This window comes from Typopeltis vanoorti, chromosome 26, assembly GCF_054136105.1.
Source record: "Typopeltis vanoorti isolate ZY-2024b chromosome 26, IOZ_Tvanoo_1.0, whole genome shotgun sequence".
Taxonomy (NCBI): Eukaryota; Metazoa; Arthropoda; class Arachnida; order Uropygi; family Thelyphonidae; genus Typopeltis; species Typopeltis vanoorti.
Window position 1 is genome coordinate 22,807,247 of NC_143574.1, and position 19,885 is coordinate 22,827,131.

Genomic DNA, 19,885 nt, shown 5'->3' on the forward strand with positions numbered 1-19,885 from the left:
AGTGTAATAAGAATTTCGTTTTCTCTCACTAAGAGAGAAAAATAGTAAGCAAAAACTTAATTTCATTATTATTTTTATTATTATAATAAAATTGTCGTCCGAAGTTGCACATGTCCTAAGAACTTGATTTTTGTATTTAATATTGTCTTTTTTATTCGCCAGATGACGCTGTGGACCCGGTAGTAAAGTATTGACAGTGAATATTTATTTCATCGTGCAGGAAAAGTTGTGCATTCATGTGATGAATCAATCAGCTGTTCGTTTGTGTTAAGCGCGCGAGTGCGTGTAACACAACGCTGCCATTCTCATGAGTACTGTGGACGAGATAATTTCATCTTCAGATCGTCGTTTGCCAACAAAAATGAAGGCAGCTATAGAGGAAAATGCGGTTGCTATAAGGACAGTTATTTTTTGGGGCCTGTTTGTTTCTCTGTGGTTAGGTTCAGTGTGTTCTATATTGGCCGCTTTTATTTCCGCATATTCCATATACCTTTTAGCTGGAGGTTGGAAGTTTCTCAAAGTTGTTGTATTTACACTTCCGAGAGATACGAGGTAAGAATAAAATACTAATTACTGAGATTTGTTATGTATCTACACAAAGAAGTTTATCATGCGGTTACTGGCTACACGCAGCGTGTAATTAACTGTTATATCACAGTGCGCGCGAGTTTAAGCATGTTCATTAAAAGGGCCCGCGGCGCAACATTGCTACGGACCACATCCTCATTATTAGGGGTCCCTAAATTTTTCGGACCACCAGCTAGAAAATCGTGTGCCTGCGCATAAGTATGGTCCTCTGTGTGTTATGTCTGTTAATTACGCGTGTTATGGCCATTTGTTTTGCATGAACCCTCCCCTGAGTTTCATGTTGGAGAAACCCCTACCCCCACTTTTGTATGAGACCGGCTAACCCACCTTTAGTTGAAGAGTCCTTATAAAGGTAATTCTTAGAAAGACCTCAATTCGAATTGAGGTCTTTCTAAGCGCAATAATACCACCAAATAAACACAAAGCCAACACTTTTTTTTTTTTTTTTTTTTAACTTAGAGCAGTGATTGCCTTGATGTAATAGATAGCATTTCTACTCCACAACTAGTAGGCTTTGGGTTTATCCGAATGTGACTCAGGTGTCTTTTACTGTCTTCAAGTGATAGAAACATAGGACTAACCACAATGAATTCTGGACTCCATGCAGATGCCGGTGGAATCTTAATAATAATAAATTTCATTTTGCAGTGCAAGATCATCACTCTCTTAATTGGTGGCATGAAACTTTTACATGTTTGTTCCTAAATCAGTGCTTCCAGATTATCTAATTGACAGTTACAGTAGATACTAAAATATTAGATTTACAACCTTTGGGGTGAAATTTGCATTAAACTGCTTACTGGAAGCTTGAAGGGCCCTTGAAAAGTTGTATGTGGGTTTCTGGACCATGTAAAAATTTTTTTAAAAATTATAAAAATGAATTATAGATATGAGTGGGAACCACAAAAAAAAAAAACTTTACATATTACTTAAAAAAAAAAACTTTACATATTATATAACCTCAAAGGAGTTGAAGGATCATTGTGGGAGAGCACACTACCCTACTACAACTCGCAGTCTCCATTAATTAATCCTCCAACTACGCTACTACCATCAACACAGCACCATCTACTGGATGTAGATGGTGCTGTGTTTATAATGTTAATGGAGAACTCAGGCATGAAGATACCATGTTTGTTTGCGCTTCATTTAAAACTATATGGGAATTTATTTATTTAGCATGTGATAATACAACGGCTGGGCCCTTTTTTACAGGGGAATTACACACCATCTCAATCCCCCCCCCCTCCTAATTTTATCTGGGCTTGGGACCAGCATAGCTAATGAATCAGGCCTATGACTGGGTCTTAGGCATTCCTGACTGTAATCCGTGTGTGTGTGTGTGTGTGTGTGTGTGTGTGTGTGTGTGTGTGTTCATGGGGCTGGTTTGCCTGTTCTGGGGATGAAAAACCCGAGTTTCCGAGTGGGAAAAAACCCTATGGGAATGAATTCTGTCGATGTAAGGAACCTTAACATAGAACTTTTCACTGGAAGATAAGTTGATTTTTTTCTCCTGGCACATCAGATTTTTTATCCCACAGGCTGGCAAACTGGCCCCAAAAGTACACATGCATATATAATACACCTATCCTCAGTTGATAAGCAGAGGATTGGTAAGATGGCTGTATCAAATACCAAGTAAACTCCCAACCATTGAACTTACCCAATCCTAATTTTTTAATTTTTGAATAAGAAAAATAAAGAAATACTTGTAGAACAATTATACAAAATACCCTGAGTTTTCTGCAAGCCAGATCCAGCTTGTCAGTCCTACCTTATATTATCCAGCCACTTACTAAAGTATATACTTTTGAAACACTGCAGTTTAGCAATTCAGAAAAAAAAATCTAGTAATTGAAACCCCTCTGCATTGTTTTTGTCTTAATTATTATGCACTATGCCTGTAATATGTATAGTAAATATATTTCTGCTCCCACATACATTGTTACATGCATCTCTTCTGACCCGCATGAGTCTTTTATAAATGCTTTACAAATTGCAGGCTCTCTCACAGAAAATGTTTTTTTTTTTTTTTTTGCTTTTGCAAAACAGACAACTCTGTGAACAAGCGCTATTAACAGGTGTATAAACTTGCTTGCCTTATAACCTAAGCTTCCTTGGCATGATTATCCCCACTGCACTTGTGGCCGACTTTATCACAGTTGGCAGACATATTGGGGAGATCTTACACAGCTGTGCATTCATTATGAAATGTACAGTACTTTCCATCTACAAGTGCTCAGTTGGGTAGGTATTGAGTCTGAGCAGATCAATGAGATGCGGTAAAATTGCCCTTGTGCTCCTAGAGCTATTTCAAAACAATGTTTGTCTTGCATGAGTATGTTACTCTGTTAGAAATAACTATTATGAAACAGGTCAACCAGGAGCATAAAGGAATGTACATAGTCACCGGCTTGTCTGTTTTATTAGGTTATAATATCAGAATGTTTACTTCATTGGTATTAGGGGAAATTAGATTCGTGTGTTTTTTAATCTGGCAGGAGTGCAAATGAGTGAGGTAGTTCACTGTCATATCATGTCTGTGACAGCATCATACGTTATGCGTTCTTATATTTTCCTGCTCTTTGGAAGATAGCCACTCTATTGCACTGCCATTTTTCAGTCGTTTTGTTGGACATTTTTGGTACACTCTAGACAGTGATGTGCATGAGTGTTCCAGCAGAATAGTAATTTGTGATATTTGTACTGGTACTTTTGTTGCTGATTATCATACCATCCTCGGTCTTAGGTCATGCTCATGGGAACTACATCTGCACATACAGTGACTGAATATCTGCTTTATACATCCTGAAACAGACATCCAGTACTAGTTCTGGTGTTTGTTAGATACAGTGAGATGTACCTAATGAGACGTACACAAAAATATTTTGTTAGACAAATTTAACGAGTAGGTTGTTGAAGACCAGTGAGAATTTGCAACTCTTCAGAAAGGCAGTGTGCAGAGTCTAATAATCATAAAAAATCAATTTTTTAATGATGTAATGAACTGAAGATTTCAGTGACTGTCCATGCAAAGTACAGATCATGTAGCTTATCATCCACATTCGTATACTTATCTTTGATTCTATGAGTAACTTTGAAAGTTATCCATAATGACAATACTTTTCTTGCCATTCTCATTATAAGAGAGAGTATTCACTTCACAAACAAAACAAACCCACATCTGAAGCAACTGGATCTTAGCACATCATGTGAGTGTTGGATGTTCGGATCAAATTTGTTTGAGCATGTGCAACAAATTTGGTTATTGCCATTATGGGTGACTCAAAAAAAAAAAATACTCAGCAAATTTGAGAGTAACGTATGAATTAGTAGATGAGTTGTGGTTAATTTTCACCTTATGTGGATAGTATAATATTATCTTTCCATAATCTGGTGCAGCAAAGTCTCAGAAATTTGTTGTTAATTAAATATCATTGAAGCATTTTTTTTAAAGCTGTGCATAGTGCTATTCACAGCCAGTGTTTGCAATAGCCGTGAACCTGACCTTAGCTTGTCACTGAATCAGTCTCAGAACACTGTCGCCCATCTTCATATGGTTTTGTTTAGGTACTCTTCTCACACCATGTGCTTTTTGGAATTCATGTTGTCTCTCCACAACGCTGTTTAGAAAGCACACTACCACAGTATGTACAATCTGCTGAATTATCCACCTTGTCATCAGCTCAATTTGCAATACAAATGCAGGCATGAATTTTGGCTGAGCTGTATGAGTATAGTGTCTACTGTACAGATATATTCCATGTTAAAATCCCAAAATGGTTATTAGAAATTTAGAATTATTTAACACATATATATCAAATAATATGTAAAATTCAGAATTCTCTTAATGCATTTCTTTTTCAACTTTTTAAAAAAATTTATTTTTTATCAGTGATACCAGTTAATTATAATAAATTTAGTTTAATCCTTTATCCAAGTGCAAACAAAGTTTGCACCTGAAAGTATCTTCAGGACTGGGGTAAGGTGGTACAACACCAGGGCAACTCCTTGCAAAGGTGGAGCAAGCTAACATCACTCCTATCTCAGTATCTCCCATAATGCAAAACACATCTCCTTGCGGATATGTATAATGTTATGCATTAAGGGAAGGGCCACTTCCCAGACTAGTTTCAACCTTTATTGAGGTCTCTTCAGTGTGAGCCAGGCCCAAGTGGTGATACCAGCCAGAAGCATTAGCAAGGTCATCTCTACCTATAGGAGTTGCCAAATGGTGTGCCACCTTTTAAATAAATTACTCTGGATTTAGAGAAAGATGTTGAAAGTTTATTTTTCACTTGGTTAGAATATAATAAATTTAGTTCAATCCTTTATCCAAGTGTGAGCTTTCAGGTGCAAACTTTGTTTGCTCACACTTGGATAAAGGATTAAACTAAATTTATTATATTCTAACCAAGCGAAAAATAAACTGTCACCGGTTAATTATATTTTTTTTTTTCAGTTTAGGATACTGCTTTAATGCAAAAAAGCTTTTTTCTTTTAATGTACAGAATTCCCCTTAAGAATAACTCGCCATATAATATCTTAGTTGCACCTTGCAGTCATATATAAACTATGGCGGTGTGTGTTTCTTGGAATCCTTCCCAAAGATAGAAGGAAGCACTTGATCATAACACTATCCAGACCTTCAGATCAATATTGACTTTCATATACTTGCCTAAACATACATTATCCTTGATTATCTCTTCAAACATAATATTGTCAAAAGTTAGTATTTAGTGCCATTTTCCTAACTCATAATTCTTGATGCCTACCTCAAGCACTTCCTTTACATCAGTACTTATCATTGTAAGCGGGTAAAACCATGTTTGAACTTCAGAGCAGGATGTGTGTGTGGTTTTGCCTTTATCTATTTATGTCACCATGAAGCATTAGTGATGTACTGTGAAGATGTTAGCAGCACCCCAGGAAGGTACGACAGTAAAATAGTTCTATAGGCTTGCTGTCAGGTGATGTATCTGATCAAACTTAATAACATATAAGGAGGCTTCTGGATTGACTACTGAATAATTCTGCTATCATCCACTCTTTCAGATATGTATAGAGAGGGAAGGAGATAGAGTATGTATGCGCCTGGCTATATTTGGGCAGAAATGAATTTCTCTCTTCTGCAGAACAAAGAGGAGAGAGAGAAAGACAAATTCATTTCTCTCCTCTTTGAAAGATCTATGTCAGTACCATGGGTGAGCAAAAAGCTAGACAATCTGTGATCTATGCTCCAGAGACCAAATATGGAATTTTTTTGAGCCACTTCATGTCTTTACTAAGTAAGATGACGGTGTAACATGCAGTGAAATTCATCTTCCACATAAAGACATTCATAAATAAATATGCTCCAGAGACCAAATATGGAACTTTTTTGAGCCACTTCATGTCTTTACTAAGTAAGGTGATGGTGTAACATGCAATGAAATTCATCTTCCACATAAAGACATTCATAAATATTAATGGCTAGTATATAGTAGCATTGATTGTAAATCCATAAGCTGCGGATCCAAACCCACAACCCCCTCTTGATTAGAGATTGGATATACTATCCACTCAGCCAACCTAGCCTGCAATGAATAAAAAAAAAGTCTCTAATGCAGTATAGATTTTAAGCAGTCTGAGTGATCTAAATTCTGATCTCAAAGTTCATCACTATTTTCAGTACTCAAACACCATATTTCTGAATGAAACCGAACTGGCTGCTTTCTCATCAAGTAATCATCATAACCGTTTTCAAACCTTTTGTTATTGTTTCCGTCGTTTCTATTCTAGGATGCCTATATATGGCCTTTTGGTAACTTCCATGGCATTAGGCCTGCAAAAAGGAAAAAAAGATTCTGGAGGGTTTTTTATGTGGTGCCTATCCCCAAAAGGTACTACCATACTACCTATAGTATGGTAGTACCATGGGTGGGCTAAGGTTTATTTTTCTTTTTTTCTTTTATATTTTTATATTTATTTTACATAGTGCACAGACTCATCTTTAGAGATCAAACATGGAACTTTTTCAAACCACTTCAGGCTTCCAATTAGCAGATCTAACACTAGGCAATGAAATTTATCTCTCATCCTGGAAACATTCATGCCTGCAGCAACAAGATTTAAACCTGGAGTCTGCTTCGAGAGCAGGTATGTTATCCACTTTGAATACACATGCTGTCCTCTCAGAACATTCTACAACACATACACAAGTGCATATTAATAAGTACTAGTTAGGATGAGGAATATAAGCCTTCTACAGGGTGTTCGGGATAAATTTGACATATTTATAATTAATTATATTTTTCCGTAAGTTACATGTATTAACACACACTTCTCTTCATTTAAAAGTTTGGACCCTTCTTCATTCATATACAAGATGTCAGAAAGGATGGATAGCTGGAACCCACCTGAATCATGGAAGAGAATAACTTGTATCATGATGATTCGTGCCCGCCATCAAAATAAGGATATTACGACTGCTGCCCAATGCTCCCTGAATACAGTAATATATAGTACCATGGGTGGGCTAAGGTTTATTTTTCTTTTTTTCTTTTATATTTTTATATTTATTTTACATAGTGCACAGACTCATCTTTAGAGATCAAACATGGAACTTTTTCAAACCACTTCAGGCTTCCAATTAGCAGATCTAACACTAGGCAATGAAATTTATCTCTCATCCTGGAAACATTCATGCCTGCAGCAACAAGATTTAAACCTGGAGTCTGCTTCGAGAGCAGGTATGTTATCCACTTTGAATACACATGCTGTCCTCTCAGAACATTCTACAACACATACACAAGTGCATATTAATAAGTACTAGTTAGGATGAGGAATATAAGCCTTCTACAGGGTGTTCGGGATAAATTTGACATATAGTAATAATGACATTTGAATATAGTACCATGGGTGGGCTAAGGTTTATTTTTCTTTTTTTCTTTTATATTTTTATATTTATTTTACATAGTGCACAGACTCATCTTTAGAGATCAAACATGGAACTTTTTCAAACCACTTCAGGCTTCCAATTAGCAGATCTAACACTAGGCAATGAAATTTATCTCTCATCCTGGAAACATTCATGCCTGCAGCAACAAGATTTAAACCTGGAGTCTGCTTCGAGAGCAGGTATGTTATCCACTTTGAATACACATGCTGTCCTCTCAGAACATTCTACAACACATACACAAGTGCATATTAATAAGTACTAGTTAGGATGAGGAATATAAGCCTTCTACAGGGTGTTCGGGATAAATTTGACATATTTATAATTAATTATATTTTTCCGTAAGTTACATGTATTAACACACACTTCTCTTCATTTAAAAGTTTGGACCCTTCTTCATTCATATACAAGATGTCAGAAAGGATGGATAGCTGGAACCCACCTGAATCATGGAAGAGAATAACTTGTATCATGATGATTCGTGCCCGCCATCAAAATAAGGATATTACGACTGCTGCCCAATGCTCCCTGAATACAGTAAAAACAATCAGGCATGAACTAGAGACTTGCAATGGTGACTACGAGGATGTAGCAAGAAGAAAGATCCCTAGCAGACGATCTGATTGCGTTCGCACAGCAGAATTCCTCGCAAATCTGCAGGAACAGGTGTTGAAGAACCCTGGCATTGGAATTCGGGCTTTGTTCGTGGAGTTGCTAACTGTAGTCAAGCCCTGGATAACAAGGGTAGCCAATGGTAGGCCGTATGTATGGCAGCAGGATTCGGCCCCTTGCCACACCTCTGGGAAAAGTCAAAAATGGTTGTCTGAAAATTTCTACGACTTCACCAGTCCAAATGTTTGGCCTCCAAACTCCCCAGACCTTAACCCCATGGATTATTTTGTATGGGGCGCAGTTGAAAAAGACACCAATCGCACTTCCAGTAATACAAAAGCCCAGTTAATGGATAAAATTAAAACAGTTTTTGCGGCCCTTCCCAGGGAGACTGTAGCATCAGCTTGTTCGAGGTTCCGAAGCAGAATTGAAGCTGTGATCGATGCTAATGGTGGTTATTTTGAGTAAATCTTGTTGATAGTATTGTAATTAACTCTGCCTGTAATGTTTTTTTGTCAATTCATTAAATTTAATAGATACAAAGAAGATTTTCTTTTTCCTTACGAAACTGTCAAATTTATCCCGAACACCCTGTGTATGTCATTCATGCAGTTCAGTGTGTAGTGAGGATGAATGGTAGAAATCAAGTGCCTAATGGTTTTCACAAAAATTAGGAATAAAACCTAGTCATCTCTTCCCTTTGAGGAATGAAAAGGCATTATAAGATTTATTTATAGGAAGGATTTATCCACATAGGCACACTCTGATATTACAATAGAAATTGGGTAATATGGATTTCTTTTTGATCTCTATGTGAAGATGTTCTGAACTTATTCTGTGCAACTTTTATGACCTCTTTTCTGCAATCTAGATCTGCAGAATAGCTTCCTCGACAGCAGTAATTTTTCTCAGTTCTTTAATGTATACAATTTTGACTTAGAGATCTTGAAAGTGATGCTGAGACATTTGTTCTTGACATCAGTCATGTGTAATATAGTAATAAACATCCACCCAAATTTTCAGCTGTCTTATAATTTCTAGATGACATTTCCATTAACACCCTTTTACTTTATCCTCACTAGTAACCTCATCCAGTTGTCATCCCTTCTCACATACGAAGCTGATCTGAAAAGTTCTCAGCCTCGACCATAGATGGCAACACTAATGGCACAATGCTTTTTTCTACATAAGCATCCATGTGAAATTGCAAGTCATTCTATCAAGTAGTTTGTTTTATACAGCTGTCTTTTAACCAGAAGCAAAAGTGTTGTCTGTATCCATTGAAATGGATAAAATTGAGTATCTTGCGGTTATGAAATTCTTTCTAAAAGAAGGTTTAATGCCAAAAGAAATTCATTCCAAGTTCATAAAAAGTTTATGGGCACTCTTCTTCATTTTCAACAATTAAGAAATGGGCTGCTGAGTTTAAACATGGCTGTACCAGCCTTCAAGATGATCTACGTGAAGGACATCCAAAAAGTGTAACATCAGAAATCATTGATCAAGTGCACGATGTGGTACTGGTGACCGGCGAGTCAAAGTGCATGAAATCGCTGAGATTATAGGCACTTCAAAAGAACATCTAGGATATATTTTGCATGAAGAATTGCAAATGCAAAAGCTTTGCGCAAGATGAGTGCCACGTTTGCTCACAACAGATCAAAAACACACTCGCATGAAAATCTCTGAAAAGTGCTTGGAACACTTTAGCAAGAATAAAACTGCTTTTGTGCATAGATTTATTACTATGAATGAGACTTGGATTCACCAGAATCCAAACAGCAGTCAAAACAGTGGACAGAAGACAGTTGTTCAGCACCAATGAAGACAGTCTGTTCCATCAGCAGGAAACGTCATGGCATCGGTGTTTTGGGATGCTAAAGGCATTTTGTTTATTAATTATCTTGAAAAGGGTAAAACAATAACCGGGGAATATTATTCCGGTCTTTTAATCAGACTAGATGAAAAAAATTTGTGAGAAAAGACCCGGTTTGCGGAAGGAAAAAATCATCTTTCATCAGGACAATGCACCTGCCCACAAAGGTGTTTTGGCAATGGGAAAATTAAGGGATCTGCACTATGAATTGTTGGAACATCCACCCTATTCCTCAGATTTGGCTCCCTCTAACTTCTATCTCTTCCCAAAACTAAAACTCTTCCTTGCTGGTCAGTGTTTTTCTTCTAATTAAGAGGTGATTACAGCTGTAGAGGGGTATTTTGGAGATCTTACTGAGAACCACTACAGGAATGGGATAATGGTGCCAGAGCATCACTGGAATAAATGTATTAGTGTATTAGGGAGATTATGTTGAAAAATAAAAATTCCGAAATTATAAATTTGTTTTTTCATTGTTAGGCCGAGAACTTTTCAGACCACCCTCATAAGTTGTTCAAATCATGATCAGACATTAGAATACAGAGCTTTCAGAGATCAGATACAGATTCTACACAGAACCTTGCTTGCAAATAATTTTGAGCTTCATGTCATTTGGCATTGTAACATTGTCAAATGTGATGACCTGTATAGTTTTATTCTTCATTTCTCTGGTGAGACAATTGCTTTCAGTTTCCTAATTCGGATATTTGTGTAGCATTCCTAAATTCTTTCTGGAATGAGTACTTTCACCTCCCATCTTACCTTGAATTCATATCCTTTTTTATTCATACTTGTTCTCCAGTGATAAAAATGTAGTATATCATAAGTGACTGAAAACAGATTTTCTGTATATTGAAATACAAAATATCTACAAAAAGATTCTGAAATATAGCTCGAGTTTGTTATGCCGAAATTGAAAATCCTGCCTGATTCCTAAACATCATTTGCACTGTCTGATTCCTGCTACAATAATTTATTACAACTTCAGCTTATTCCAGCTTCTGTTCTACACAGTGATGGTTCTCTAACATTTTTCACTATTTGTGAGCACGGGCTTACCACACACATTAAGTCTGAGACTGGAAACTTGTGCACAAAATGCTTTTTATGCATGTATTAGCCAACAAAAATTTCGGGGAACATTGAGTAGATATAGCTACCAAAAAAAATCAATGGCAAAAGTCATTATTATTATTATTAGGTGACACCTCCAGGGAGTCCAAAGACTCATCGAGGGAGGACACCTACTCTACATCTATCTCAACCACTTAATCCACCAACTACACTAACGCCATCTACAGTCTGCCACCATCACTGTAATTTCAACAGACAATTACAAACATCCATGCCCACAGCGGAATTCGAACCTGCAACCTTTTGGATGGAGAGCGGATACACTAACCGCTCGGCCAACCAGGCTGGCATTATCTTACACAAGTAGCAAATTAGTGTTTCACTGTATTATCAAAATATATTATCAAAATACTTGAGAGATAGTTCTGATAATATTTTTACTGAGTCAGAAAGTACATTTAACTTATTTACCCAAACATGAGCAAACAAATATTTGGATAGCAGATCTTCGTGATTAGGCTACTTGTATGTATGTATATATAGATATAGAGGCAGTTGATTTTGCATTTGAATTGTCCCAGTTAAGTCATTGATTTAGCTTTTAGCATCTTCATGATCTAACTTTACTGATGAAACTTCAGTATAGGTCAACACTGATCTAGATATTGAGTGACCCTTCCCATAATGCATGGCAAAGTACATACAGGGTGATCAAAATTATGATATTCCTGTTTGTGGGGTTAAAAGTATTTCAAAAATTCACCACCAGGGGCATTATAAACACCAAATACATGGAATTTTCATATTGCACAACTCGGCAAGTGCCAGGAGGGTTTAAAAACATGGACATGGGATTTTCCCTTCATTCTGGTTGTTAATACCATCCAGAGCACTATCCTTTCCCCAATATGCTTTGCTCATGTTTGTTAGGTAGCTGTACTACCTAACAACTACAATGCTGTTGTTTCACTCTGTGAATTTCTTTGCCTGAACAAATGTCGACAAAGTCCACCATCATGTGCTTTGCGATGAATAATTAATTGTCTTGAATAAACGAAATCATTGGGAGTTAGACCTGGCAGAGGTCACACACCAATCAGTTCACAACAAGTGAATGAAGGAATTATTTTGCCCTCTTTCTTGCTTGGAACTCTAACAGAGCTGAGACTTAAACTAAAGAGCCTAGTCAGAAGCATTTCCAGTTCCTTTGCACATTCTTGCAAAACCCAAGCTAATATCCCATCTACTAATCCCAGCTGTATTTACATTGAGATTCTGCAATATCCCAAGAACCTCTAATTCATCCACCTCTGTTCCCACTTCGGTATCTGTCACATATGATACAGCAGTAACCTCACTTGGATGATATACCCTTGCAAAGTGGTCACCGAGTAACTCAACTATTTTAGTTGAGTTACTCAGTGACCACTATTTTATCTGCTTCTGCCACCTTGTGACCATCACTCATTAATCTTTTAGTCATTCTTCCTCTTACTTTCATGTAATGAAAGAACTCTTTTGAGATGGCCTTTGGCCCGCTTGACTAGATTCCTCTCATAATCTGATTTTGCCTGCCTTCCTTCCTGCCATGCTGGTCACCTTTCTTGCCTGAGCCTTGTACTGTTCATGAGTTTGCTGGTCACCCTTTTTTCTCCTTATACCCTCCACAGTTGTCTTCTTCTGACAACTGTGGAGAGTAAAAGGAGCTCATGTTTATCTCCCATGCACTACTAACATCCTTCCCTAGCAGTGTTTTATGCCATGACACAGATTTCAGCTTCCTCCTAAGCTTGTTATAGTCACCTGCTTGTAGTTCCACATATATCCCTTCTTGACAGAATATTCCTTATGTTTTACAATCTCCAAAATCAAGACTGCTTTGACTTGGCTAAGACTTCATGGTCACTTTCATCAATTGGAGGCAATGTGGCCATCTTGGTTTCCATCCCATCTCCATCATTAGCTGTCACGATAGTTGCGTTTATTTTCACTGATTTGAAGACATTACTGACACTTGAGTGATCAATGTATAGGAGACAATTACCATTACTTTGTGTTCTTAACCCTAACTGGTTTTACTGTCCAAGACCGTGTGAGTTTTAAGGCTAACATCTGAGTTTCTTTCCTGTAGAATAAAAATGACTAGTCTTCACCAAAGATTGGTTAACTCTGGAACCATAACTAAAAGAGGCCAATAAAGTTTCTGTACTTTGAAACTAGAATTGATCCTATAATGAACTTTATTCTAGTGTTTTAGCATTATGGAAACATTACTACAAATATGGCTCCAGATTTTTGATGAAAAACAAAAATGATTGCCAAGAGAAAAAATAAATTCTAATGTTCTTATATTATAAATAACTTAACTCTTTTTTTTTTTTTTTTTTTTATCTTAATGGGCCATTTAAGTCTAATGCTGTCATCACTAGATTTTGCCATCAGTCTCTGTCATAAGCTACATCTGGTGCAAAGTGTTCATTTTGGGGCTTTCCTGTGGGTCTTTTCTGTCATGGATGTTTGAAACAAAGATGGGTAAAACGTCATTGTGGTTATGGGTGCCTCAGAAGATTAAAAAGCAAGAACCAGTGAAATCAGATACTTTGTGATAAATAAGAAATCACCGTGGAAGAAAATTGATAGAAAAACTTCTAAAAATGTCACTTCTTGGACTCCTGAATTAGTTTAACTCAAACTGTTTAGTTTTCCCTCCACACCCATCATCATAGTGGATGCTATTGACTCCCGACTCTTAAGTTAGCCAAACAGTTAGCTAAATCTTTAACCCGACTTACTCGTCATACTTCATCTTATATTAAAAATTCCACTTAGTTCAAATCTTTAATTCAAAATTTAGTTTTAATTAATAATAATATGGTGAGCACTTTATTTACCAATAGCTCCTTTCTGACACTTTACTGAAAAATGCTTTTTCAGTAAGTTAGCATATCCACTCTCCAGCCAAAAGGCTGCAGATTCGAATCCTGCCCTGGGCATGGATGTTTGTGATTGTCTGTGAAAATAATAGTGGTGATGGTCGGCAGTAGATGGCATTGATGTAGATGGTCTTAGCGGTTGGTGGATTGGTGGAGATGGAGAGTTGTAGAGTAGGTGCCCTCCCTTGATGAGTCTTTGGACTCCCTGGAGGTGTTGTGTAATAATAATAACTAAATGTTGAGTAATAATTAATAAAAGAAAATTGAATGAATATTGCATGTCCTATTGCAGAACTCTAGAGAGAATTTTCTTTACATTTTAACGAGTAATTATTTTCGGATGCAGACCTCGGAGAAAACCAGTTTGGTTTTTTCCGAGGTCTCCAAAAATAATGAAGAAAACCAGTTTCTCCATTATTTTTGGAAAGGGCTGAAACGAGAACATACACTGCCTCGAGGGAGGTCAAGGGACATCCGCCCTACAACAGTCCAGAACTTCATTACAGGAAGAATGGCCAAAAATTCCCACCGATCGCTATCGTACTTGTGGAAAGTATGCCCCATAGGATTGCTCCAGTCATGGCAGTGAAAAGAGGTCGTACATCTTAAGGCGGGTACCATGGCTGTTTATTCCTGCCACTATGGCGTCTGTTGACTTCTTTTCAAGCAGTGTATCTGTGGCTATGATTCACAAAATTTTGTGGGTCATTCATATTAAAAAATAAAAAAAAAAATGAATTTCCAGAGTCCATAATATGCCTTGATTTGAAGGTGAGGTGTGATGATAGGCATTGACATCCGAGTGGACTTTCTCGACGATCTTTATGAATTTCTGAATAGTGATAAGTTATTTTCTAACTAAGCGGAAATAAATGTGGAAGTTGGATGGACATCTTTGTTTAGAAGCTAAAAATACTTTGTACATCTGGAATGGTTGATGTTTGGGCAAAATGCCTGAAATAAGATAATGTCCTTTCCAGCAGGCAACGATGGGTGAGAAAATGAGCTGAATATTTCGTAATTACAGTAAATCGAATGCTAAACTGTCAAACATTGGCCACAATACCAAGCGATTTACTATGCTAACTTTTTCACCTGCTATTGCATTATCATTAAATATCACTTGCCATCTGGGGATAATCTGACTCGAGTCATTTGCCTGTGATTTATATTTTTATATAAAATACACAAAAGTAAGTTATTAAATTAAAATCTAATTTAATTGAGTGTAGTGCCCACTTAGTCACCGAATTATGATTGTAAATTTTTCTTTCAATAAAAAAATGGATAAGCGTCTAAGCCGACAGGACTAAATGATGTTGGCTATCCGAAACAGACTCCAGAAAAGTGAATTGTAGACCTTATTTGATAGGCTTAGTGCTAGTTTACCCCCATTGTGTAAATTGAGAAATTTCTTTCCCTAAAAGGAATCTTTAATCCCCAAGTTAAGAATTCCGTGAATATTTAGCTAGGGATTTAACGAATATATTTTGCTAATAAGGTAGATTTTCGAATCTAGATTTTAAAGGGATTTCTCTAAAGCTATTGAACCCAAAAATTAATTCCCTAGTATTATCCAACTCTAAGTGGATAAACAAAAACCCAAGCTATTTTTTTTGATCACGGAAACATTTTCCTCTTAGGTCTAGCGCTTAATTTGTTTATTTCCTTTAACTGGTCTGCAGGAAGTCTCAGAAATAATGCAAGTAATGTTTTATTATCCAGAGAGAAAGAAACCGGTTTTCTCGAACTAAAAATGGAAACTCAGGACTTCATGTGTCTCCGCGTTTGCTTATCGAACAGCGTCTCTAATGAAAACGACTGAAAATATATCTGCCTACTTTCCCCATTTCTAACCCGTTTTTCCGAGTATGGTCTTCCCAAGTTTTCTTCATTTATTTTTCAGAAAGCTAATTATGTAAAGCCGTACTACTAAATTCTTCTTGAAGTTTATGTAAGGCTCTCGATCTACACACGATTTAATCTGTGGTTCAGCAGCCCAAGGTGACAATACACCCACTTCTCAATATCGTGACACGAAACGATTCTTAGTTGATGTATTTTCACAAGGGAAAAAAGTTATTTACCTTAGTTTTTCATCAGAAAGAAAACTGATGTACCTTGACCTTATTAGTCTGTTTCTTGTGAAGCTAGATTGTTATCGAATTTGCCATGAGAATTAGCCTTGTGTGTATATTATACTTCTCATATAAAGATAATGACCACATCGCCTTTTTTTTTTTCAGTTACGTTCATGATGAAATAACGCTTTCTCCTCTTAAATACTATTTTAAATATTTTTCCTGACCTTTGACCTTTAGGCGCAATAATAAACGCTTTTTTTTTTGTTGCTGTAAACTAGTGGTTCCCAAACTTATTTGACCTAAGTTCGTCCAAAACCTGATACATATAAAAGAAAATCGGATCAGCAGTCCTCGAGTTTTAAGTGAACAAACAGATAGATACAGAAGCAAATTTGCGTTTTATTATGCGTAGAGATTTCTCGAAGTTTGGAAAGTTTATCAGTTCCATTTCTTAAGAACGGCAACTATGTAAATATATAGGAAATCGCACATTAGCAGAAATCATGTTTGTGTGAAGGGGAATGCATGAATTGTGAACGCGAGGTGTGCTGATGCAATTCTGCGATAAATAATGTTACTGAATGCATAACGCAAAACCCACCTCGATTTGTTGACATTTCAACGAAACGTGTTCTTATCGACCAGAACCGTGGTGCCGATTCATTGCACACATGACTAGTCACGTTTAGTACATTACAGTATGTTTGGTAACGGAGAAGTCTTCCTCGTTTACGGATAAGCGTTGTACGTTAGGTCGAAAGTTTGGGATTTAGCAGTACATAACTTAGGCAAACAACATCTGAATGGTTTGAGATAAGGACTGGTATGAGACAGGGTTGTGTAATGTCTGGTTTCCTGTTAAACATAATCATCGATTGGATTATGAGAGAAGTTACAGGTGTAAGAAGATGAATTAAGTGTAATTCCAACTATCACAGGGGGAAGATCTAGATTATGAAGATAATATAGTCTTGATATCGAAATACATTGCGAAATCAGAAGACTTGTATTAAACAACTGAAGTGGTTAGTCTTAAAAATAAATGAGACTAAAACAAAAGTTCTTAAAGTGAATAGCAGATGCCACAAAGAAATTAAAAATAAACAACGTGTAGAAGTAATTAAGAATTTTACATACCTGGAAGCAAATGTAAATACTGAAGGTGGAACTGACAGGGATATAATGCAAACTATTCCCCCCCCCGCAAAAAAAGAGGAAGCTAAATTAAATAATTTTCAAACAGAATGACTGCGTAAGATATTAATAATATTTTGACCCCAACGTATAAAAAAACGATGACGAATATAAACTGACTGAGCAAAAAAAAAAAAAAAAAAAAACGTTATTAGGTGTAACTGTGTGAACAGTTCAATAGTAGTTCGATACATAATATGGTAAACGAGGTGCATGTGTGCCATCTCAGTGTTCGTAAAACGACGCATGTTCATCCTCATTCAAAAGCTTGAATGAGGAAGTCCCAATTGCTCACCTGGAACGTTGGCGAACAGCGCCACCTAGCACTTTCGGGTTACGTTTCCGGTCATGCTTTTCTATGTGAATATGGTTGATTTTAATGTTCTCTACCTCCCCTCAAAGTTTGTACGTGGAATTTTGAACCACCCTATAAGCAAAAAAGAAATATTGCCATTGAATTAAAAATAAATAGATGGGAAAATTAAAAAAAATAGCATCATTGTATCTTGAATTAAAATATTAAGTCACTCACATACACACTATCTCAAATTGTACAAACAATTAGAGATCAATGTGCACTGAACTAATCTAAAAAGTTTAAGAAACTCGTAATGACAAATACATATAGGCTAAGATATATCTGGCATCCACATTAAGTAGTGGGATTGTACTAATGATCCAGATAGATTAATTGAATAAAATCTAGCTTCCGGCAGTATTATATTTTGTGACACTCAGTAAAGAAATTAGTTCTAATTTTTATATACGTGTAATTCCTCTAACTAGTCGCGTTTTACGATATTTGTTATTTGGGATCTTTACAAAAGCTTTGGGAACACGTCTCAGTTTTAGTTTTAAATCAGAAACTAGTCTATCATTGAACTAAAAATATTTACTATCCAAAAGGTTGCTTCGAAATAAACCAGTAACTCCATCCTAGCTAGACAGAAATTCGTCACCTCAAATTTTGTTTTAAATCGAACCATTTTTAATAACAAAATATTTTACAAATGAAAACAAATTATTCTCACTACGTATTTTTGTAACTGTTACATAAAATACGAACAATGGGTGGCGTGATATATGCTATCTAACACATTTCTAGATATCTTCATGCTTGTTGACTGATATAGAAAGATCTAGTTCAAGATATCTTGAAATGTATCGCGACTGATAAGGCTGACCATGAATTCATTGGAGAAAGAGTAAAGCATTTCAGAAGATTAAAAAGAATGATTATAATAAAGCAAAACTACTATGTCAAATCTTAATCAGTTGGTTTTTAAATTTACCCAAGTTTTGGAAACTTGTTACTATACATCTAAACGAAAATTCACAACTGCGTTAAACTGTTAGTCATGGTAGAACTTCAGTAAGAATTTTGTGTGTGCGGTGCGCGCACTCGCGTGTGTCTTTTGGTTTTAAAATAATTTTATACTTCGAAGACTACAGCTAAATGTAATAAAATTCATCTTAATTTATTCCACTATTCACTGTTGTTAATGAATTAAGCCATAAGGTGAACGACTAGCGTACAAGTAAAGAATGTAGATATTGCGCGCGCGCGCGTGTGGGTGTAACTGTAGCTGTTTTCCAAATATTTATCTCACCAAAATCCTAATTAATTTCTTCTCTCATGGAGTGCTATGTCCGTAGGTACTCAAAATCTCACGCAGTCTAACATAAGATTAAGTCTGATCTTCACAAATTCTTTTGTGTTTTTATTGGCGGGATTATTTGAATCTTATGATCCAAACAGCCGCCCTGATTTAATCAAACAATTCATGTTTGGAACTATTAGCGATCGATATGTTAAGAAATTATGCATAGTACAATGTCAGTGATGGTAATTGAGTTAATGGATGTACTGGATGCTTACCCATCGCAAACGGCATCGTGAATGTTGTATGAAAATTCCTCAAAAACCGTTAAAGGATAGGAGGACCGGCAAAAGTAGAATATTTGAACTTGTTACCTCTGAGAAGAACGATATTTTGAGAATAATGCTGAAAGTCATCGCCAAAACAGTCCCACACCATAGGACAAAAATGAGAAGGGCTTGTAATAGAACATCTATATTGAACTGAACAGATAGTCATAAATGTCTCTAGAGAATGCATTTCGTGATGAAACTTTTTTTTCTCGCAGCAGGGGGACAATTTTAAGGATATTCCACCTAAACTTTCAGAGTTCTCAACTTCACGAGAAACTTCACAAACATCCATGCCACTGTTAGATTCAAACTTTCCTGTCAAATGGTATTAATTACGCATATCGCTCCTATAAGAAAATCGCATGGGCATTGTGTACCACCTTTTCTAGCTTTGTTACGAAATTGTTCCATCTGGTAACTGTCCTTTTTTGTTTTTATTATATTTTCTATTGATTTGTTCCAGTCTCGTAGTCCTCTTTTTCTAATCCATTTGCGCTTTATTCCTAAGGTTTCTGTTGCTGCTTTTGTGAGAATTTGTTTCAGATTTTCATTTTTGATATTGTTGTCTAACTTGGGGATCCTGTAATGAAGAAATGTTGTAGCTTGGCTGGTAAGAATTTTCAATTTTACGAGTTTTTAGCCACTTTGGTTTAA

The 19,885-nt window shown here is 36.3% G+C and overlaps 1 protein-coding gene across 1 annotated transcript in view; it reads left to right on the forward strand.

Annotated features, from left to right (window-relative positions):
• Window positions 1-233: 233 nt before the first annotated feature.
• Fatp1 (Fatty acid transport protein 1) overlaps window positions 234-19,885 on the forward strand; it is a 271,807-nt gene continuing 252,155 nt past the window's right edge. The window contains exon 1 of the mRNA XM_090414827.1: window positions 234-552. Within this exon, the coding sequence (XP_090270953.1) occupies window positions 308-552 (245 nt within the window). The 5' untranslated portion in view covers window positions 234-307. The remainder of the gene's footprint in view (window positions 553-19,885) is intronic.